This window comes from Agelaius phoeniceus, chromosome 8 (genome assembly GCF_051311805.1).
Source record: "Agelaius phoeniceus isolate bAgePho1 chromosome 8, bAgePho1.hap1, whole genome shotgun sequence".
Classification (NCBI taxonomy): Eukaryota; Metazoa; Chordata; class Aves; order Passeriformes; family Icteridae; genus Agelaius; species Agelaius phoeniceus.
In genome coordinates this window covers 28,936,816-28,960,468 of record NC_135272.1, presented here as the reverse complement: position 1 = coordinate 28,960,468, position 23,653 = coordinate 28,936,816, and the positions used below count along the sequence as shown (strand labels likewise).

Here is a 23,653-nt window from a genome sequence, read left to right as displayed (position 1 = left end):
GAAAGACTGAGAGCAGAAACAAGATTTTAAGAAAGGTGTGTTACGTAAAAGCCTATAATATTGCTCAAGCTGTTCCAAAATACAGTGCTTAAAACCAATTTCTAGCCATAACAACTATCAATCATGATCTGTTACACTAATAATAGGATTGTATTCTATTTTTGCTTTTTTAAAATTGGCACACATCCAAGATGAAAAGTGGCAAAGAGGTTTTTCTCCCCTGCCTTTGTGTAGCATAATATATTCCCTGAACCTGCTTGTTACACAAATATTAAAGAGGAATTCCCTTTGTTTTGTGTTCTATCAGAACTAACTCAGCATCCCAAACTGAGTGCTTGCAGCTTTCACATATATTTGGTTCACCCATACTTCCCCATCCTAACCACAACGTGTTCCACACAAGGCCAGTGTAAATTTATGCCTCTCATTGGCTCCTGAAAACAAACAGTATTTGTTCATTTCTTTTTTATAAAGTTAACAAAAGCCAAATCAACCATTTCCATAAGAACCTTCAGCAAAGACCCAAAAACCCAGCCCAGGTACAAAGGTGGCCTCTTTTTATTTCTACAGCTAAGCATCTTGCTGGCTTGATTTTTTGGGTTTTATTTTGGTTCTTTTCCAAGAGAGCAGGGGGCTCTTGAAATACCAACAGGAATCATTTTAATGCTTTCTGAAATCTACCTTCTAGGAGTTTAGAAGCACTAATTCTTCACCAAGAGTATTTGGGGAGTAACCAAGGTTGCCAGCTGGGGAAAAAAAAGGCAACCATTCCATTTCAATCATCCCTTCTGCTCTAAAGTGGTCAGGTTTCATTTGCACAATGCACCCTGCTGACGTTAATTTAGCAGCCCTCTAATCAAGCTCACTTCCTGAAAGAAAAGCAGAGAATATTGAAATGATGGTTGTTAAACTCCAAAGTTTTCAAAAAACAGAAGGAACTCAACTACAAAACCCCCTTTTGAGTCCCATTATAGAATGAGCACAGTTCTGTCTGACTTCACCTGTGGAACAACTGGGACCTGGCAGAAGGATCTGCACTGTGGCATAAGGATAAATGAGGAACAATGAGGGGAGGCAAAGCCCTCTTGTGACAAGGCTTCAATTTGCCTGCAATGGAGAAATTTTTTTAAGTCCAAAACCAAAAATGAATCATTGTTTTTTGAAACACTCACTTTCACCTGATATCAGTCATGAGCACATAAAGAGACCCAAGACACCAATCCAGGAGTGCTTTGTTTTGAGTATCAGGGTCTCTGTCAAGGGTATTTAAAGCTATCTTACTACAGGATAAACTAGGTCACCTGAGGATTAAGGGGTAAATGAATGAAAGCCATACACCAGTCTCTCAAAGAGTAAGATAATACAGCTCTTTCTGGTTGAAAGGTGAAGTTATTAAAACCCTTTGGTAGCATTATATTGTCTGCCAAAAAAACACAAACAGTAATCACTTCATCCAGTAATTCTCCTATAAAAGACTAAGAGAACTACTGCCTCCCAGAAAGAACTCACATGCCACAGTGACCAGCCTGACCTTCTTTGAAATCACTGCAACTTTACCCCAAATGCTATTTTGCTTGCTATTTTTTTTAAACAGAGGAAAAATATCTTGTGGTACACAAATGCTACACAAAAAGTTGAAGTTATTTGTGTGAGCAATACAAGGCAAGATCTACCCCAGACCCCTCTCATTCCACTGCCTTCAATTCTATGCAAGTTATGCAAGGGATTGCTTTCAAGAAATTGTTCTTTTCAAGAAGCGTGAGTTAAGTACATGGAAAATTGGCAATTCCCAGCAGCATTATATAAGGACCTCTACCCCCTCTCCCCCATTTAGATATGTAACTGGATTTTTCACCTGGCTATACTCACCTCCCCACAGCCATCAAAAAGAAGGGATTCTGTTACAGCACCATTTTTAGGTAACAGGTTTCCCCAAGATTGCTGCAATCCATACAGCCAGGCAGGGTACAGGCTATTTCTCTTGATTCATGGTAAATCAATATTATGTTCCCAGCACCACACAACTAAATTACACCTATTGCATCTGCTGCTGAAAGCTGTATGTAAGGGCATGGGTTTTCTTTAGTATTTCATTTTTATCAGTCCCAATGGTACTACACTGGATTCTATGTTGTATTATGCCTTAACAAAAATGATTTTACTACATCACTCCATCATCTGTCTAAACTTAATCAAGCACAACATTGCTTTCTGAAGGTCTCCAGTAGTCTCATGTCCCTGAGGGGCTTTCTTCATGGTAGCCACTTTGGAAGAAAAATATCAGCTTGGCACTGTCAAACTCTCAAAATTTACAAGCAGGCAGTCACCACACAGCAAAACTATCCCAGATTATAAAATTGTTTTTAAAAAACTTCAATGTTTGCCCATTTCAGTACGAGAAGTTTTGGCTGCTATTTCATAAATAAATGTTTTGAGACAAAGTGGAACAGAACTGCCAGGTGTAAATTTGGTCCACAGAGTTTTAAGGTAGGGCCTACCAAAACAGTCAGCAAGCTCAGAACAGGAAGCTGCCTGACATTCACATTTGAAAGAGAAAATGATAAAAGCTAGGAAAACAAACAGTAAATGACTGGGGACCATTAGAGAGAATAAACTGTCAGCCCACAGCCTTTGCAATCTGAAATCAATCTTAAATGTAAAATCACTCATGTCCCTGTTTAAGTCACCTCCAATCTTTTTCTTGCCCATAGCTCACTAGAATCCATTCTTCTTTCCTCTTTCAGCCTTTAAATTTATCCCCATTGTTTAGGTTTTCTAAGATCCTAATTGCCTCCCAACAGGCACCTCACAATTAGCCCCCCCAGGGGATCTCTCTACCAGCCAGCACACATTCTTCCACCTTAGCCAAATTGTTCACTGTAATTACGAAAAATAAGGCAAACAATGCACATTTTTAAAAGGAGATCACTACATACACCTAAGGGAAAAAAAACCAGTGTAATACTGGAAGCACTCAGAAACACTCTCAGGGCCACAGATCTGCTGGGAAGTGATGGCTGTGGGCTTGGCTTGCTCCATTTCAGCCCATGGAGTCATCCCCAGCAGGAACAAGCCACAGCTCATGGACCAGTGGAGCAGAAAGGGCCTTTTTCACAGAATACACCAACCTACCCCAGTGACATCTGATATCATTTCTTTTTTTTTGGCTGGCAGTACAAGTGACATTTATTAGCCTATGCTGATGTAAAACAAGTGATAAATGTCAGAGGCAATTAATATTTTCATCTTTTGAGGAAAGTAATTTAAAAGTAATTATATCAGGTTACAGTTGTTTAAGCTCTGCCATACAATAGGTAATATTTATATTCATCCTCATTCCAAACATGATTTTATCACACTAATACCGAAGGGCATTTTGAAAAAGAAACCTTTGGCTACAAAAGCATCTGTTGTGCTTCAATAATTTGATTTAAAGGGAGCATTGCTATTAGCAAAATGAGTCATTTATAGATTTGACCAGGTAAAAACAAAGCTGAACCACTTTCCATCCAGAGAATGTATTCACAGATGAGGTGCTGATAACTTCAAAGTCCAGATTTCAAGGATCTCTATGTATACCTCATCTCTAAAAAGAAACAGTACAAAACCATAAATGCCATTATCTATTCAAGAAATTCATTCAAAAGGCAGCAATGACATCTATCAGGAAGCATTCTGCATAGAAAGTAGAAGAGTTAAACCCTTAATTCACCATATTATGACATGCCTGCAGTGCAGCACTTCACCCAAAGCCCCACAGCACACGACACATTGGGATGCATGGAAAAATGGCCCTGATTACCTCCACACATATCAATAAAATTGATATTGGAGAACAGTTATGGACAGTAAGGCTGAATGTTAGAATAAACACTATCAAAATCTGAAACAACCTAATACTTTTTACTGGATCTTATTCTTGATCCTTGAAACAATAGAAAAGAAACTTCAAGGTTTAATCATGTAGAAGCATTTATGTAAAATGTCACATATTATATATTTCTACTACAGTATACAATAATTGTATTCAAGCTGAAATTAGCTTTCTAACGTGGAATAGACTTTCACACTGTGAATCACAAAACGAGAAAGTGTGATTCATAGCAAATCTTTAAATAGAGATGATGATTCCAAAGCTCATAAGCCAAGTTTAAGGAACTCTGCTTCATTATTTACAGTACAAAACCAATGTTTTCACAAGATATGAGTAAACTGAAAATTCATATTTCTGAAGCATACCTGCTTACATTAAACCTAGTCTAACAAATAATTTTCATACCACTTGAATTTACTGTAGTTTTAGGTGGCTTTTTGTTTAGCAATTCTTTTGAATGTCACAGATAGCTAGGCCAGAAGTCACACAACTAAGAAAAACCTTTAACAACTAGAAACAGGAAGATTCAGTGAGCAAAACTTAATAAATATTAAGTCCACCTCCACCAAAGCCAACCCCGTGTCTTCAATTACTGAAAGACCATGTAAACTTCAAACATTTTGTGAAAAAAAAGAGAAAGAGCCGCTAAACTATAATCAGAGATTGGAAAATTCAGAATACATCCACACAATTGAAAACAAACTACAGGGAATACCTGACCTACCTTGGTTGCCACGAGAAAAACAGTTGCATTTGCACACTGCTCTGTTGGGCAAGAACACTCTGCTATTCATGTAGCTGTTGAATAAAGTAATCCAGCTTCTTGCCTCTCACTGTTGTGCTAAGAATGCACATCAAAAAGTCTTGGGTATTCATTTCTTTAAAAACCAAGATTTAATATCTGCTCCTTCAGAGAAGAACACTAAAATACTTTGGAGTCCACAAATTACTTCATGTTTTTAATAGTAGCTCCTAGAAATTCAAGAATCACTAACCCTGAAAAGCCTATCCTGTCTTGATCTCAGAAATGATAAAATCCCATACCTTCTACAGATCAGATAAATACTAATGACTTGGGTAAAGCAATTTAATACAAAATAAAAGAAGACCAACTGATAAATCACATGGGAAATACTGCCACATATTTACAACTGACTTTAAATTTCTCTTGACACTTTAGAGAACCTTTTCTAGGTGTTATTAAATACTGCTACTCCTAAAATATTTTCTGTGATGTATGTGACTACTATCCACAATTTACAAATATTTAGAATGCAAAGATAATTAATATTTGTCTGTTGAAAACACAAAAGCACTGCCTACTCCCAATGAATAGTGATAGTTTTTCAAAATTAGATTTTTTCACTTGGCATGTTTTAATTAGGTTTCCTTTAAAAAAAAAAACACAAAAAACCCTCTATACCATCTTTCAATGTATTTGAGGAACTGAAGAGACAACCATAACCAGCAGAACTGACAGCAGGAAAATAAAATGTGCTCTAACCAATTTCAACTTCCAGACTGATGACATAAGCCTAGAAGCAAAATACACACTGCCTCACTGCAGGACATTTCTTCTCATTAAAGAGGTAAGTGGGTCTCTGTAAGCAGTGAAGACTGTTCAAGATAAGCAGATTAAACACCAGTCTTGCAGCATGGCAGCATTATGTTATGTTGCTAGGCTGGAGAGCTGGTTTCCCTTTAAGATTTGGGATTTCCAGCATCAAGCAAGTACAAAATGCAGCAATGTTAACACCAGTGAAACACTCCAAGTGGCTGATGGTGAGGAGGAGAAACACTCCCACCCCCTGCACAGCAACCCCTGTCACCAGCAGCAAACACCATTCATGGCAACAAGCAAGTCCAGCTGACATGCTCAAGCCAATGAAATGTGTGAAACAGGTACTGCTGCTTATTTTTGGGAAGAATTCCTCTATCCAGCATTTCCTTGGGCTCAGGTTCACACACATACATCCATTCTTTCATGCAGTCACCTGCTAACAAAACCTTTCTTCCTGAAGTAGTAGAATATTAATTACTGGTATTTTTATCTTTCCTCACAGCCTGAAAATAAATAGTTTAGTGCAGCTATACAAGCATTCACAATGTCCTTACTGACAAACTGAAAGCACTTATTTAAGCATTAACTACAGCAAATTATCAAACCAATTTAACAGTACCCTGAAGACAGCAGCTAAATGCCATCTTTTCTGCCTGAGCAAACCATTTAACCTTTTCTCCTTGTCCATGTTTCAAGGACTTTTTATTCTAACAAGGTTTCACATTTTTGCCTTGGTACATTTTCTAGTGCCCTCAAAGTGAATGCCAGAAGCTCATGACCCCCCAAATTTGGTTCCCTTCCCTACTCCATTGCCAAGTGGACCACAAGCACCAGTCCTGAGAAATCAAACCAGTGGGAAAGCTCACATGCCCAGAAGACATCCACCAAAAACCCACAAGGCTCCACACCTGTCTGAGCACGACTCCTCAGTCCTCCAGTGAGATGTGCCACACAGATTTCACAACAATCCATTTTCCCACGTTGTGACACACAGCATCCCAGCACCAGATTACAACAGACTCACACAATAACACTCCACAGCATTTTTCCACTGACTTTAGTCAAAACCAGTTGCTTATGACTGATCTAGTTAATGAATTCTAGCAACCACTCATGTGTTGGCAGAGTTCCCCAAGTCTCCTCCTCAGCAGAAGCCAGAGCACATTGCCCAGACAGGCTGGACACCCTCACCCCAAACCTCTGTACAAGAGCAAGGTCACTTCCCTTCTGCACACAGGTAACACCAATGCAGATCCCACTCCTCCTGTCAGCTGCCAATTTTCACAGAAGCTAAAGAACTTAGACTGTCTTGTTAATTAATTTCAGGTGTTGGAAATTTACTGAGGGAACAGGAACCAAGCCTAAACATAAATCTTGCTTCTTTTGGAAGCCAACCTGAAAAAATTCTTTTTCTTTAACTAATATTTTTAAAAAGAAAACTGTCATGCACTTTCTGGTATTCTAAGATGAGTTTAAAATTTCAGTATCTGAATAAATCATTTTTATTTATCTTCTCATGTTATCATCTCTTCCTCAGATGTCAGTGTACGTGGTGACTGCCTACATCATCACTGCTGGGAGTTCTTCAGCAGATATCTGACCTGTGGGTGCAGTTATGTTCCTGGTAAATCTGTGAGCAGTATAAAATAAGTCTTGTTAATATATTTCCCATGGCAGGCTCCCCTGCAGCACATAGTTCCAAAAACTCAAATCCAAGAGACTTGGTAACATCTGAAGATCTTTACATGTGTATAGGATGCACCTATCTTCATGCTAAACTTACAAAGGTAATTTTCAGTTTAAAATGTAGATACTAATTATTTAATTAATGTGTATTTCAGAAGTTTTTTAACACCAGAACAGAAAAATCAAATTTTGACTCCCACTTAGAGTCTTCCTTCACTGTGAACAACTTACAGGCCTTTAGTGAGCCATTTCTACTTTAATTTTTTTATAAAAATACAGTAAAAAGCAACTTTCTTACTAACACCATTTTTATCAGAACTTGTAATGAGCTTTGTAGCCAGCAAAAAATGTCTCCAATAATTCTAAAAGACACTCTTTAGGAAGAGCCAATCAAGTTTCAGGGTCTCTAAATTATGGCCAAAGAACTGCCAGAGAAGGCTTGAACTGTACAGTGCAGTCAGCCTCCTACTGTTAAATATATTGAAGCTTAGAGATTCCACTGATTTTCTGATTCCCTTTCCTTATAAAACAAAACAAAAAAGTGCTCAGTCCTTAGAGTAAAATAAACCAGCTCAAGACCAAGTCCACCAAATACTCAGATTATACTCTCTATGCCCTATTTCTCCCCTGCCCCCAGGAGGAAAATGTTAGATTTATCTTAAAAACTAATGAATTTTTCTTCTGGTGGGCTAGGAGGCATGGGGTTTTTGGTATATTATATTTTGGCCAAACATGCTGTGCAGTAGAAACACTAGCCAAGATAAGCACATTCAAGCAGAAAAGTGGTCCCACAAAGTAAATTACCTAGTTGAAGTTAGCCCAAATTTCAGCAGAAAATGAAAGAGAGATACCACACTCTAGGGAAAGATGGATGCAGGGAACTGTGGTGATAATGTCCAGCCACATCTGGATACTGCTCACATAGCACAAATGCAGAATATAAACTGTGTGCAAGAGTCTGAAATTTGGAATATCAAACTCTCCATTACTTTTCTTACTTGCATTCACTAATCAGGATTTTGGGGATAGAAACTCCAATTTCTTGCATGTGTGAGAAGAGTAAAAGCGCACATGCATAAGAAAGCAAAACCCCCACTATTTTCTAGCACAAGATGAGCAAAGTACCAGTTCATCTTCACAGGGGTTCATTGGGTACTACTGCTATGATCTGCACTAAAATACCAGCAACAATAAGTGTACATGGAACAATAACAAGCCTAGGTAGCCTCCTAACATTTGTGGCTACATCACAATGTATTTTATGTAACACCAAATAATCTGGAAATCCAAAACACATCTCTGTACGGAGCAGCAGAAACAGCTCCACCACTTACAGCTCCACCACTTAGCACCTGTCCTTAGGCAGTAATTCATGTCAAAAGTCCAAGTTCATTACCTAAAATGAAAGCCTAGAAATTAAAGGAATATTCCATTATTAGAAGCTTTCTCAGCCTTTTCTCAATACTATTGCACAGCTATGCCACACTGTGAGCATGCTATATGTGTGTGTATATTATAAATATATACAGTTACATGTACACAGAAAATCTGATTTGCCTCTCCTGGACCTTAAATTTCCGCACATTTCACCACTACAAATTTGTAGACCAAATTTGTGGCACCAAACAGGATGCAACAAAAGCAGAACTGAACAAATGAAGAAAGTGATACAGAGGAGCCACGTGCCACTATATTGACTTTGCATGTATATATATATTTATAACATTCCTGCTCCTTTTGGTTATCTGCTCCCTCTAGTCCACAGCTATTTCCTGCAGGGATCAAGGCTGAGAGAGCTCCCCAAGAAGACAAAGTTATCACAGTGTTGATATCACAAGCATTTCAGGTGATGGAGGTAAACAGGAGCACAAGGAAAACATGTGTGCATTTGAAAAAGTGCCCTGTAGTGAAACATAAAGGAAACAAGATTTTCACAGTGAACTTGTTTAAGTACCAGAACAGGTGCCAAAAAAAAGGCTACAAAATCTCCTATCCCTAGATACACTCAAAACCAGCCTGGACAAGTCCTTCAGCAGCCTGATCTAACTTTGGAATGAGCATTGCTTTGAGAGGAGAGGTTGGATTAGAAAACCTAATTTGGGCTGTGATGTTCATTTTAAAAGCCATCACCATCCAGCTTGAACTAAGAAACTAATTTTTTTCATCAGTGGCCTTTCAAACTAGTATCACACAGCATTCCAAGGGAAGTAATTAAATATATTGCCTTGGCAATGTCCCAACAGCTCTTTAATTTTTCCTGATTTTTGAAGATGAAATTGACTAAAAAATGGTCACTTTTCCAAGCCACAATTTCTTCCAAAAATTCTACTCCAAAATACAGAGGGGAAAAAAATCATCCAGCATGAACTTCCTTTTAGACATCTGCCTTATTTCCTGATATCCTTTTAGCCTATTTTCTTAGTTCCTGAAGCATTTTTGATGTAGATCTTGATTACACCTATATATATATATATATGCATATGCATTTACACATACCTACCCAACTGCGGACAGACACAACACCCCATCTAGACAGCAAATACTCAAGACCACCAAAATGATGGAATTTCACCATGCTACAAAGCTAAACCAGGGAAATGAATTCTCATTCCCAGCAGTGTCTTCTGCTGACACTGGTGGACATTTGGGCTCCTCCAATCTCCCTTCCTTTTCCAATACTCCCCTAAAGAATTAGCATGAGAACCACTCCCTGGCATGTCAAACAGATAAAACATCCATGAGAAATGCTAGGTTCAGAAAAGCAATAAGTGGCTTGAAAAAAATTTTGATATCTGTGGACAGAAACAATCTTCTTGGTTATGGAACTCTAACTAATTATATACATTGAAAATAAATATCAATTTATCCAAAACTTCACCCCAAATAATCTTACTTATTCCTATATACTCAGTTATACAGAAAGTAAATACAGCTAATTTTATGATGAGGAAATGCACTATCCTAATACACTGTCACCATGGTATATGCATAGTATGTGTCAAGCTATTTCAGTAATATTAATAAGCAATAAATAAATAAATAAATAGAAAGGTGAGATGTAGAACATATTCACATAAGGCAGCAATTACTTTGTAATTGCCTTAAAGCATCAGCAAGGCATGAATAGCAATATGTTAAAATATTAAATTTATTTTCCTCAAAGGAAGTTAAACAATGGGACAGACATGGTTAATTTAATAGGCAACGTTCATGGTCTATAAACAATTACTTATGCTAGCAAGTATGTAATAGGCTATATACCATCCTATTACAATGAAATGGGTGGGGGGGTGGAGGGGAAAAATATGTTGCTCTCAAGCACAAATCTATTCCCTGTCCATCTCACACAAGGTTTTGGAGCTCACTCACTTCCAGCAGTTTTATTCCATAAGCATCAGTTCAGTTTTCACACACCACTGACACTGGCACAGATTACTGTTGGTCAGACCAGTGCAACTGAGTCCAGCTTCCACAGCACCAGTACAAAATAAAACTTCACTAGGATGTTTGGGTTCAAAACAAATTAGAGTCTTTATTTTAACAATGATAGCTGTTGAAAGTAAAATATAAATATTATTTGCATTGTTGAATTGCATTCTGGTTTTGGATTACTGTGCATTTGAAGCAATAAAGAAGCCTATGTCAAAAATAAATGAGAATATTCAATCTGCTTTGACATTTAATTTTTAATTAATGCTCAAGTAAAATGGCTACTCTAAGGCAAGTCTGACAAGTCATGTAACAGATTTTTGTATGTATCTGTAAAAGTGAAGTCCCAAAAATAAGGTAAGCCTCATAGTTTATACTTCCCTTCTTACCATAGGAATGGTCACAAAACTATTGGATGTAATCCAAGACATTAAAATATTATTTTATTACTGTATACAAAATCCTGCTTTTAATTTATAAAATATACACTAGGTAAAAACAGAAAAACTCAAATTCTAGTATCATTATGTTCTCAGTCAACCTGATTCACACCAAACAACTGTCAGCATTTTTATGAGACTGTCACATTACAAGCAGAAGAATAAATAAAAGAAGGCTGAAGTTACACTTACCTGCAGCCCTCTTCTTCGAAGAATACTTGAATCATCCATATTTCCACTGCTGATCACTAAAGCTCACTTGCTTCTCACTAGCTTTGCTCTCTAACTGTTAAAGAAGTCCATTATTTTCAAACTTTTCTCCCCCTCCCACTCGCCCTCCGTCCACTTGCTAAAAATAGGACATGGTCTTTCACTTGCCTGTCAGGAAGAGCTGCAGCCCAGTCTCTGACTATCTGTATGTAATTTTGCCTGCCTCTTTGTGGCAGATTTAGCAGGTCACATTTGAAAAAATCTCTTCGACTTTCCTAAATCTTTTCAAGGTTGGATGTCTCACTCCCCTCATACACAGAGCTCTCTACAAATATATAATAATAATCCACAACTCCACGTAATGCCAAAGAGTGGAATTTAATTCAGATCCCATACACATGCATTTTTGCTTTATTTCAATTTACTCGAGCTGTTATAAGGGATCAGTAAGCTAAAACAGCTGCCTTCATTTACTGTGTATAATAAGCTCACAAAATCCAGGTCACATTTCCTTTAAAAAACACACAGTCACGCTAACTAAAAAAGCAATACTGTGGGCACACAGGACGATACGCTGGCACCAAAAATACAGAAAAATCTCTCTATGAAAACCATGGAAATTTTATTTTTCCCAATTCTGAAAAATTCCTTTACTCCTTTGCAAGACAAAGCAACTGTGAGATTCTTCAGATACTGTCACACATTCTTTTGTTTCTGCTATCTCTGAGGTATGCTGGGCTCCTCCATGCAGCAGGCACGGCACATTCTTCAGCTCATTGCTGAGATCTTGCGACTCTCATGTGCTGAAGGGTCTGGAACACATGTTGCAAGTCCTGAACATTTAAGAATTCATTCATCTATTCATCCCTGACAGAGCTGTCTGAAGTAGCCCTTCCCTCATCGTCATCCATCGCAAAAAGGCAGGGGGGAAAAAAAATTGAAAAAGCACAGTTCAGCTGAGGCTTTTTCAGTCTGTCCTGCAGTTCCTGTTTTCCAGCTACCTTCACACAGACAACTCCAGCAAGGTCAAAAAGGGCTTTGCCCCTCTAGGTCCATAATGCCAATGCCATTTTAAAAGACGAGCATATAGCATGTGTTGAAAAATAAAACAACAACAATGCTTCTAGCTATACCAAACACCATTTCGGTAAAACCAAAAATCTAGGTATGTTCATGCCAGTATCATTTAAATTTCTGAGCATGTCAAGAAGCCTTTGTCCTACACATGCCCTTTCTAGATTAAAAAGGAAAAAAGAAAGTATTGCAAATATAATGAACAACCTATTGCCGCAATGACCTTCAATATTTTAGCAGAAAGCTAAAGCAACAGATTTCATCTCCTGATAAAAGCTTAGGAAGAGAGCCTATTTATAACTTCTGAATATAAACACTGTATTTAAAAAGAACCTAACTTCTGAAGGATTTCATGAGATACACAAATCAAACTTCATCGAGAGCTGTGTTTTTGAGGGGATTTCAGCCAGACATCCTCGAGTGTGCAAAGCAGCAGCGAGCGGAGCCCAGCCCGGGCAGCGCTCCTGTCCCCGCAGCTCTGACAGCTGCGAGCCAAAAGAGTCTCCGGCCAAGCACACGGGTCTGGCCGTGCTTAAAGGAGCGGAGATTTACACGGAAATCTTCAGCTGATCTTCATGCTAAGTGACCGAGTCACATGAGCTGAACACATCATTGTAAAGTCAGCTGAAAGCAGATACAACTCAATCCCATTCACCAGGCTTTTTCCTGATCCTCGGCGGAGCGAGTGTGGTCTTTTATTGAGAGCAGCTAATAAATCCTGCGGCTGCCGCGCCTGCCTCCATCCATCTGCCGATTTACACGAGCGAATGCCGAACGAGGGCTGCAGCGCCTTTGTGCGCTCCGGAGAGGGCAGAGCTCATTTGCATGGAGCCTACTGTACCATATAAAAACCTGCGCTAGTGAAAACAACTCCATGAGCCACTTCATTTTAAAGGAACAGCATCTGCTTTTGCAAATGGGGCTGGGGAACAGCGAGCCAGCCACAAAACTCTGCGGGAGAACTTAAGGATGTGTCACCGGGGGGAACAGCGACATAAAAATACAGATTAAGCTCGGTTTTAAAGCGCACAGGAATGTAAAATGATCATAGGACTTCACTGGGATAACGTTCATGATGGTTTTCAATATCATTTCTTGCATTTTGCTGTGAAGTAAGCTTCCTCAGGAAAAAATACAAAATATCAACTTCAGTTATCAGACATTAGTACTATACAAATTCTATTTTTACCTAAGAAAATCTCATAGAAACAAAACATTTTGGCATGCATGCTCACATACATTATGTGCACTTTGCAGTTTATTTTAGTCTACAATAGATTTTAGAAATATTTCTATTAGACCATGAACTAACCAGATCATTGATCTTACCTCCTCTAAGGGCACCAGCATTAAACAACACATTCTGTGAGAGGAATCAAGGCATCTTAACAATCATGCAACACCATTCCCATTGTCATCTCCTCCTAAATCAACCACTAAATGAAAATGTTTCAGGCAGATAACAGTAGTATATAACCATAACTTATTTCCATAACATAACTGGAAGCATTCTTATTGGCACATATACATCTAATCCTTCCTGGATTATTTACCATAATATTCAGACATTGCCAATTCTCAATATGTCTCCACAAGTGACTTGTAATTGATTGAGCCTGGCATGAGTCTTGAAATATCATGAGAATCATCTGTTCTCTTCCAAATTTCAAGCTTTCTTGGGGAGGATGCTTTCAAATTGGCTGCCTGCCACACTTCCCCAGTTTCTGGGCTAGAGAAGCCAAGTGGGGCTGCTGGAAAAAAAAAAAAAAAACAGGCATGGCTTTTCCTCTAGCTTCCCTGTCCCCTTCCCTTCTTCAGTGTTTGCTTAAACATCAGCTCAAAAACCCCCACCAAAAACATCACAAATGGAGCAACCACCTTTTCCTCTCTGCTTTTTAACTGTTAAGACTCATCCTCTCTCTCTTTTTTCTTCCTTCAGCAAAATCTACCACAGAAAATCAATGGTGAAAGAAGATGGGAGAAAATACTTAGGACCAATACTTAGGACAAATGGAATTTCAAAGCAACTCTCTGACATGGAAAATTTTTTTACTAAATACTACCTTTAGAAATTTTAATTTACTCATCATTTCACCAAAATATTACACTACCCTTAGACACTGATTTTAACATCCTAAAAGGTCTGCAGGTAAGTCTCCAATTAGAGATGAGAAAGTATTTGTCTAAGACATTCCATTAAAGGATGTATTACTGAAAGATATTAAAGAAACAGAAGGACAAAATGTAATTTTATCAATTATATAAAAAGTTAATTCTAGAAGAAAGTTCCCTAACAGTTTCCAGATGCAGGCAACACCAAGAAAGGGTCTAACAAAAAAACTATTTATCAGGAGGAAAAAAAATAAAAATAAGGAGGTCATGTAATACTTGAATCCTTTAAGAATGAGAGTACCTACCTTAATATTCAACTTCACTAAAAGAAATTAGGAAGGGAGATTAAAAGAGGGACTTTAAAGTTGGTTAACCAACAACTTTAGTAAGCTCCTAACTCAGTTCTTCCTTCCTCCATCAAATTTACAAATCTGGAGAAAATTTGCTTTGCTCTGCAGCAACAAGGAAAGAGAAAGGGTAGTGTAGCATTGGGATCTCCTGGCCATAATCAAACCAATTCCTGTTTAGCTGCAGTGCTCTGAAAAAGCTCTGAGAAAGTTCTTTATTGAACGTTGATTTGAAGAAATCAAGAAGTGGAAATGGCCATGAACTTCCAGTATGTTCCTACAAGGATTAACCTGGTAAGTAGGGAAGGGCAGTTTATCAACTTGCCAATACTGGGGTGAATTAAACCAGGCTAAGAGCAATTTCCAAAGAAACAAAAGGAGCTACTGCTTTACACAACAGTCACATTGGGCTATTTCTGGCTGTAAAAGGCTGGAGGGGAAAAGAATCACAAGCATGGGCAGAAGTGTTTGGACAAATGCATTGAAGAATCTGCCAAGAACTCTTAAAAGAGGGAAACACACTGAAGTTGACCCAGAGTCACAAACAGTTGCAAGTGTTCTGGGAAGAGACTCTGCCTTAGACACCAGCAATCAGAGATAAGGTCCTGGGCTCAGCCAGGGTAACCATTCTGTGGCTTTGTTTAAGTAAAAAGCCCAAAGGTAGTGCTTGCCCAAGACAAAAGTGTCTTGCATCCTAAAAGGGATCCAAACTCCAAAAATGAACCAGGTGTAACAGTGAATTTTTAAACTAAAAAGTAATTCTAAAAATAGTATGTAGCTATGACAGTTTGAGGAATCTCTGAACAGAACAAAAGAACTTACACATCATAAATTAGTGGTATTGTCTCTAGATATAATATTGATGACATCACCATGGAAAATCATGTCTGTGGCCTATATTTTGAAATTAATATTGATAAAATGAAAGATCCAAAACAAAATGTTTCCAGGGTAGAAAAACATCAGTGTTAAAAGACTTCAAGAACTTAATCTCCTTTCATTATCCCAGGAAAAGCCATATGTATGACAAGACATTGAAGAATATTAAGAGGACCTGGAATTTTACCTTTTACACACTAGACAGCAAACAACCCTACTTCTCAGAGGTCTCTAGAAGGGGTCTATGCTTGGATTCTGGTCAGCAGTTTATGTCTTTTGATAAGAAGAAATCTCTTCTCATTCATGCTGATTCAGACCCCATTCCACTGCCTGCTACCAAAATCTATCACTTCTCTCTCTCGTAAAAGAAAAAAATTTGAGAGGTCAGAACATTTCCAAGGTGAAAATGACAAGAGTTTTCCATCTATTAACTCCAGTACCATCATAACAACAACTCTTTCAGCTCTTCTGCAGCCCACAGGTTTTCAAATAGCATCAGTGGAAGATGACCAAGGACAGACCAATTTCACAGTCAGAAAAGCAATGACCACAGGAAGTCACTTAGAAGTTGTGCAATTGCTCCTGTGTACAATACATTTTACTGAAACATAATTGAGAATTCCTGAATAAGCTATTATCCTATTACTCACATTTTCTACTCACCAAAGCAACTGCAAAGGGGAATAAATAAGAAAGGAGTCTGTATCTACTATATCAGAGTGCATTTACATATGCACAAAGACATATCTGTGTAGAATCACGTGGCTCATCTCTGAGCTGTGTTCAGTTTGCATATTGTACTTTCTATGCGGAATATAAACTACCTATCTGAAATTGTAATTGATATTTGCAGTGAATTTCAGGTATCACTCCACATCCGTGAAAAAACTACAAATTAAAATAAGGCAAATAATTTTGCTATGACTTCCTAGTCATTTCAGGTTCTTGGCACTGCATCCTGACATCTTTTGTGGTTTATACTGTTGCATCAGAATTGAAAACTACCATTACCAAAAAGGCAAAACCAGTAAAGGTCATCTTGGCAATCAAATCATCACATTGTGGATCAAAAATGTGTGTGCTGTCTAGAGTAGCTTAAGTGAATCCAATAACTGCACTCCTTAAATTCCTAACTCCAGAGAATTTGGAGGTCCTTCCAAAGGTCCAAGTCCACTTATATTGACCACTTAGAAACTTTTGATATTTCATATTCACCACAAAAACACCAGAAAGTCTCTCACACAACCAGGGCCCCATCACTGGAGATGGGGTGTGAAGGACATCAGCACTACACAAAAGGATGATCTTGTGATGATCACCAATTCACGTTTTTCCACACAAAGAGTGTTCCCACCCAAAAATCAGGCTAAAAAGACCAGCAGCTTTTCAATTTTCTGCAGCAAGAAGCAATGGTTTTAATTATATATTGTATTATCAAGGAATTTCTTGAACCAATGCCCTGATCTAAAATACTGAGAGTCAAAATTTACATTTTTCATAATGTAAATTATGAATTTCATAATTCCTAATTCATTATAGTTTTTACTCTATTTAATCAAAACTAAAAGCAACAAGATATCAAGCTGTGGGAAACTTTAAAGCTATAACATTTCCTTACATAACATATTGTCTGGTAGGAAAAAAAGATCACTTTCCAAAATTTTAAAAGCTGACAACTTTAGTGACATTTTTTTTAAGTCTTTGGTAGCATTTATCTGTGCAAAAAAAAAAAAATGAGCCAAATGTTTCGCTGTCAAACTGAAACTTAAGTGCTTGGGGCTTTTTTATTTATTTTGATCAAGCTGTGTTTATCTGGAGATTTAAAAATGTGTCTCTTCAAGATACACTGACAGAATACTGAAACCAGGAAGGTTGATGAGGTAACTTGTTTTTTAAAAAAAGAAAAAACAACAACTTGGCAGCCAACCTAAGGAAACTCGCCTGACAGCTTGTCTGAATTTCTTCTGGATGTCTTGCCTATTTACAAGATTCAGTTTGATAAAGTAAGACCTTTGGAGCAAAGCTGTGCATTAGCAATGAACTACAGCAGGAGCTCATCCTGAGCCACTGCTTACGAGGCTTGGTCCCAGAAAAAGAAACACTGAAAAAATGTCTAAAATCCTCAAGGTTTACACAATACTCAGGCTTTCACAGCACACTTTGTGCTCCCAGTTTGTTAGGTTTAGATTCCCGGGCCAGACTGCCCCATCCCCCACATCCAATGCCTTATGAAAGGCGGCACTCCCACTCATCTTCCATACAAATGTAAATTTGCTGCCGACGAGGCTGGAGGAAAGAGTTCATTCATCTACAGAACAACTGCTTCCATACTGTAACAGAGAAGGCACATGCAGAAGAGACACCAGCTTCCAGGCAGAACCTTGGCTCAAGCTAACATCTTTGGAAAGGAATCTCCAATTAAATTTCATATTTATAGAAAAGGTGGGATTCACTATGCAAATTCATATTCTGGAGCTGAACTGCCATTAGAGCAGAATGGAAAGCAGCTTGTCTCATGCTACCTTTCAAATACAATGCCATTTTTAAAAGAAACGTGGTTTTGATAGGCAGAAAAGCCTTTTTCAATATAGACTGCAAATTTAAACCTGAGGAAAATATAATTTCTATTTACTAAACATTTGATGACTACCAAAATCAAGTTTCTCTTTATTATAAGACAACCCTCATGCTTCAAACGTTAGGATTTAAACCTCAGTAATTAATAACTCCAATCAGAATGACAACAAACCCAAAGCTCAAGGACTCAAAACCAACTTGTGTGTTTCCCAAATGAAGCTATTGACATTTACTGAAATGTTTATGGAAACAAAGGCTGTAGTTTCAAGAATCCCCCAGGAAAGACATTATGAATCCATTTAGCCCAGAAGCTATTCTGCCCTAGAAACTGGCTCTGCAAAGCTACAAATTACAGATGCACCTCATATCTCATGCAAACACACTTACTGATAAATACTCCCAACATTTTACTGCACACACAAGATTTGCTCCAGTGTCCACACTCCTGACCAGCTCTGCCCTTGCTGCAGCCTCACCACAGCAGCAGTGGTTTGCATATACACACTTCCCTTTTCTGTGAACTCCTCCCAAACTTCTGCTTCCAATTCTTACTTCATCAATAAAGCCACATTTAACTTTGAAGTACAAGCTAGACAATTTTAATAGAAAGATGGCGCTTTTCATTAAAAGAGTTGTAAGGACACCAAATTGCAGAGGTGTGAGACCAAACCGAGCTGTATTTCACTGTATCTTCCTCCCACTTGTATCTGTAGGATATTTGAACACTCATTTCTTCAAAACAAACATTTGATGTTTCATGAGACAAGGAACCTCTTCTATTACACTGGTAAAATAGTTACAAATAATGATTCACACTGCCATTAGGAAAAATGCCATGAAACTCAACAACCGCTTTTTCTTTAATTATTCTGCTCAGAACAGAGTCTACAGCACTGAATATATTTTTCCAACTTAATCCACATACAATTCATTTCTATATACCATGAATTTTACTTTGGTTTCCCACTGACATTAAAGTGCTTAAACAGAGCTCCACAGGTTGTACCATTTTGCTGGCTTAAGACCAACATGATATACATCAAACACTGCCTTTGAAATAAATACTTGAAGATAAGCCAAAACATTTGGAATTAGAGGGCTTTATTCTGTCCTACTCTCCTTATTTATACCTGACTAAGCTTACATCGATATCCAGGGAGACATCTCACAGCAGTTTTTACTGATGGATTCTGACAGGATTTTATTCTTCCGTTTCTGGTCTCAGACAAAACTTTGCTATTGATTTCTCACAATTTTGTCATCTCCTTAAAGTGCTGGACAAGTTAAAAGCTTTTTTATAGATATTCTTTTTTTCTGACATTTATCCACTAAACTTGAACAAAAACAGAAAGAAAGGTAAAAATAATAAATTCATTCAAGATTTCAAAGATTTACAGTACAATGATAACTTTTTTTTCAATTCTCCCTTTTTTCCAGGATCTGCATCAGACCTCCCATTTTTATGAGTTCTCATGGTTGGTTTTTTTTTTCATTTGAAAGCTATTTTTCACTTAAAAAAGAGTAGAGACATAATAGTAATTTGGCAATCTCTTGAACTTTTTTTGGTGTTTTTTTAATAGAACCACTTACATTCAGTCAGGAGAGAAGAAACAAAAGACAGTAAAACTGCTGGCTTAAAAGACTCAAAGAATATTTCTCAAAAGAAAAGTGTGACAATAATTATTTTAAAAGGCATGTGAAAACATGTCTCCTTCCATAAAAGTAGCAGATAAAAAATGCTTGGATTTCAAATTAAGTCAAATATATACGTTTTCCATTTCTTGGTACATTTACACTTTACTCCAAATTAAACTCAAACACAAAACTCTTACATGTGACACAACAATACATGTCCAGTGGCAAACGCTTCAGAAAAACAAATGTGCTCCATTGCAGCAGCATCTTTACAATATATGTTCCTTAAAGAATTCAGACATACTACTGAGTTACTAATGTAACATTGACCAAAACAGTTGAAATCTTTTGCTCTTTGTTTAAAAAAAAAATCTGAGCTCACCAGTAAAAATTGAAATGTTATTTTCATGCATCATTTGAATTGTCACCTGGGCTTTTTGTCTCTAGAACTGACAGAGAATATCAATGTGTTAATTGAAACAAGCAGTATGTAATCCACAGGACATCTTTAGCATATGTTTCCTTCCAAGGCTGACAAGAGCTTTCTTGGATTTTTCAGCACTAGAGTCTGACGTTTCCATAGTCAAGCTAAAAATATGAACAAAAATCTTACACATTTACATAAATATGTATTTTCCCAGCAGTATCTTTCCACAGGAATCAGACACACTGTATCAGTTTTGAGACCTCAAAAAATAAAATGTGAGTGTGGTAACATTGGCATGAAAGTGTTGAAAACGCCATCCTTAAAGCTATATTTCTCTTCATAATTCAAAAGGCCCAGAAAAATAAACCCAATCAGAAACCTAGCTCCATGATAGAACATTCTTAGTGATGAAGGAGAATGAGCTAGTGGATGTAACAAGGCAAAGCTCAATACTCAAAGCTATCATAATTTAAAATTAGACATAATTATCCTTAACAAAACCAGGCACTGTGGAAAGGGGCTTTGGAACAGCTGCTCCTCTTCAATTTAAATGCTCATTTGTTTTACATTGACCTAGAAATCAGTATCCTCCTAACCAAAAGCCAATTAGATAATAGTCTGTCTTTCAAGCTTGTAGAATACTAATTTTTGTAATGTTGTTAGTAGTGAAAAGCAAAGAAATAAACTGCAGATGATGCCACAAGTACGCTCAGCTCCAATATGCACAAGTGAACCGTGAGGGTCCCCTTCCCTCCTTTCTGGAAGGTCAGATTTACAGCCCAGGGAAGACATCCACCACTCCCTGTGCTGACCCTGCAGTGCAGTCCCAGGCAGGACAGCCACAGGGCACTGCAAAGGCCACCACACATGGAAAGACCTCCAGTTTGCTGAAGTAGCATCCCACCACTCCTCCCACAGCAAAAGCAACACGCCAAACTGACTACAGGGAAGCATTTCAAAAGCTGCCCTTCCAACCTTGCCCAGAGTTAGGTCATGAACATCCATGTTCCTGGAAACAGAAGGATGCCAGATTCTTTCATTCCTGCAATATAAACAAGCTGCTTCTTCAGCAACAAGGATTAAAAACGCCCAATTTCTTACAGACTTGAGTTTGACTTTTTGTCTCCTGCTCCCTCCCATAGCCCTGACAGAGGTAACTCTGGCTCTCCTCCTCTGCTCTCCACCCAGCTGGAGGCAGCACCTCCCCCAGTTAATCCAGTGCTGTCATATTTGAGTGTCAACCAGTGCTGCCAAACCACAATAAACAACAAACTGACTGTCACTGAGAGAATGTGAGGGGGTGTCTCCCACTCGCTTTCCAGTTCTTATAGTATTGCAATTACAGTTATTTTTGACATTTCTTATTCTTTTCAAGCCTGGATGATATTGGCCAGCGGCTTGTAAGTTACCAGGAAAGAAGGAACAATTGGAGAAACTGACTCCCTACTACTGTTCAGTGTTTCTGGCAGTCAGGATCATTTATACCATTACTTTCAATTTTGGTTAAAGCCAATGCTAAAAATATATATTCATCTACAGAGCTGTTCCTGCTCTAAAGAGACAAAATGATCATGAATGCCAGTTTGATTACACTTAAATACAAAACCATATCATTTCTTGGTCTTCTGAGACTTGGCAGCATCCCTAGAGAAAATTCTTTCCATGAAAGGAGGAGAGCCTTTTCTCAATGCATCCACAAAATAAGCATCTCAGAAGTCTGGTATCACGGTGAGGCTGACAGGATCCAGCAAGAAACCAATTAACACAGGAAACTACATTAGAAAACAGAGAATTCACTTCTACCGTTAGGTCTTCCTAGAAGAAAGAAACACTGACAATCATCACTTGTGATTCACAGTTCCATGCTCCTGTTAGTGCAAAAGGTGGATGTTTCTGTATTGAAAGGAGCCTCCCAAAACTGCTGAAGTTGTAAAGTAAACAAGCCTGTATTGACAGAATGATCTCATAGCAGAACACAAATGTCTACAGGCAAGGTGGAATTCAAGAAAAGGAGAAGCTTTTTCCAGAATAGTTAATGAAGCTGAAGAAATTCCTGTCTCCTTAGGTTTCCTTCGAAGTCACTGAAGTAGAAAGCAACTAAATGCAAGTGTGAGCTGCAACGGACAACAAAAGACAAACATGAAAACAGCAGCAGCATTCTAAATATACCTCTGAGTTATCAGACATCAGCATTATCAGTTGATTGTAGTTGATTTGCTCTGTTCTGTGCTCCTGAATTTCCCACGCTAGCAGCTCCCTTTCCTTCTCAGAACTGCCATCAAAGCTGCTTTTGCAACAGGAAGCAGAGGACAAGCCAAAGTCCATTCCTGCCCAGCCAAACAAGTAAGCAGATTATCAAGGAGGTTTCAGAGCAGCTAGGACAATGTCCAAGGCAAAATAATTATTTCAGTCCTGTATCAGCTTTTCCAAAGAACAAGTAGGGAAGCATCATAGCATTGGTTATTGAGATTTTCATAGGAAAAAAAAATGTTGCAAATAAATCACTGTGGCTTCTGAGAAGAGTTCTTAGGTGCTTTTGAATGGGAGAGGTAGAGGTTGGGCTGTTTAAATTACTGTCTCTGCTGATCAAGTAAACATGTAAACATCTGAATGCTCTGAATTGTTCAGAGCTTACAGCTTGACTGAAAACTACATTTCTAAAGAAAATGTATCTCCAGGAAACAGCAAAACTTTCTGGGTTAAGAACCTGCCAATCAATTGAATTTTTAAAAGTAGCTGTCAGAAGAATTGCTAGGGAATATGACCTTTCTATGTCAAAAGAACAGCCATGCATATAACATTAGATATGAGGAAGAAATTATTATCACTATGAGGGTGGGGAGGCACTGGCACAGGTTGCTCAGAGAAGTTGTGGATGTCCCATATCTGCAAGTGTTCAAGGCCAGGCTGGATGAAGCTTTGAGCAACCTGGTCTTGTGGAAGATGTCCCTGCCCATGGCAGGGGGTGGGAACAAAAGGGTCTTTAAGGTCCCTTCCAACACAAACCATTCTATGATTCTATTATATGAATGGGTGACCTAAAAATAAAGCCACCGATGACAAATGTATTCTAACAGAGAATGAACAGTGAGGTCAGCACTGTCAGGGTGATCTGAATGACCTGCTCTGTGGATGTACCATGTTAATGCAACCAAATGGTAAATTACACTCACAGGAATTAGGATTTAGGCACCTACAGCATGAAGGGAACATCTGCAACTCTAACTCCATTAATCTCTCATGGAACCCTTTTTTCAAATACTGGTACTCAATTTGCCATTTTCCAGTCCTCAGACTATTTTAAGCAATTGCCTATACAGCACAAATAGTAGTTCACACATTTCATCTTTGAATTATTTTAAAGCTGTGTCATTATCTCCTTTCACTCACTGAATTAATAAC

General features: G+C 38.1%; 1 protein-coding gene across 8 annotated transcripts in view; it reads right to left on the bottom strand.

Annotated features, from left to right (window-relative positions):
* The window catches only part of MAST2 (microtubule associated serine/threonine kinase 2), a 187,115-nt gene that overhangs the window by 126,830 nt on the left and 36,632 nt on the right, over positions 1-23,653 (bottom strand). The window contains exon 1 of one of the 8 annotated variants that reach the window (XM_077182471.1): positions 11,183-11,963. The exons of 6 other annotated variants lie outside the window; for them this stretch is intronic. In XM_077182471.1, the coding sequence (XP_077038586.1) occupies positions 11,183-11,221 (39 nt within the window). In that variant the 5' untranslated portion in view covers positions 11,222-11,963. Of the gene's footprint in view, positions 1-11,182; positions 11,964-23,653 lie in introns of those variants that run through there. One more of the 8 variants, XM_077182474.1, reaches the window with a different exon arrangement.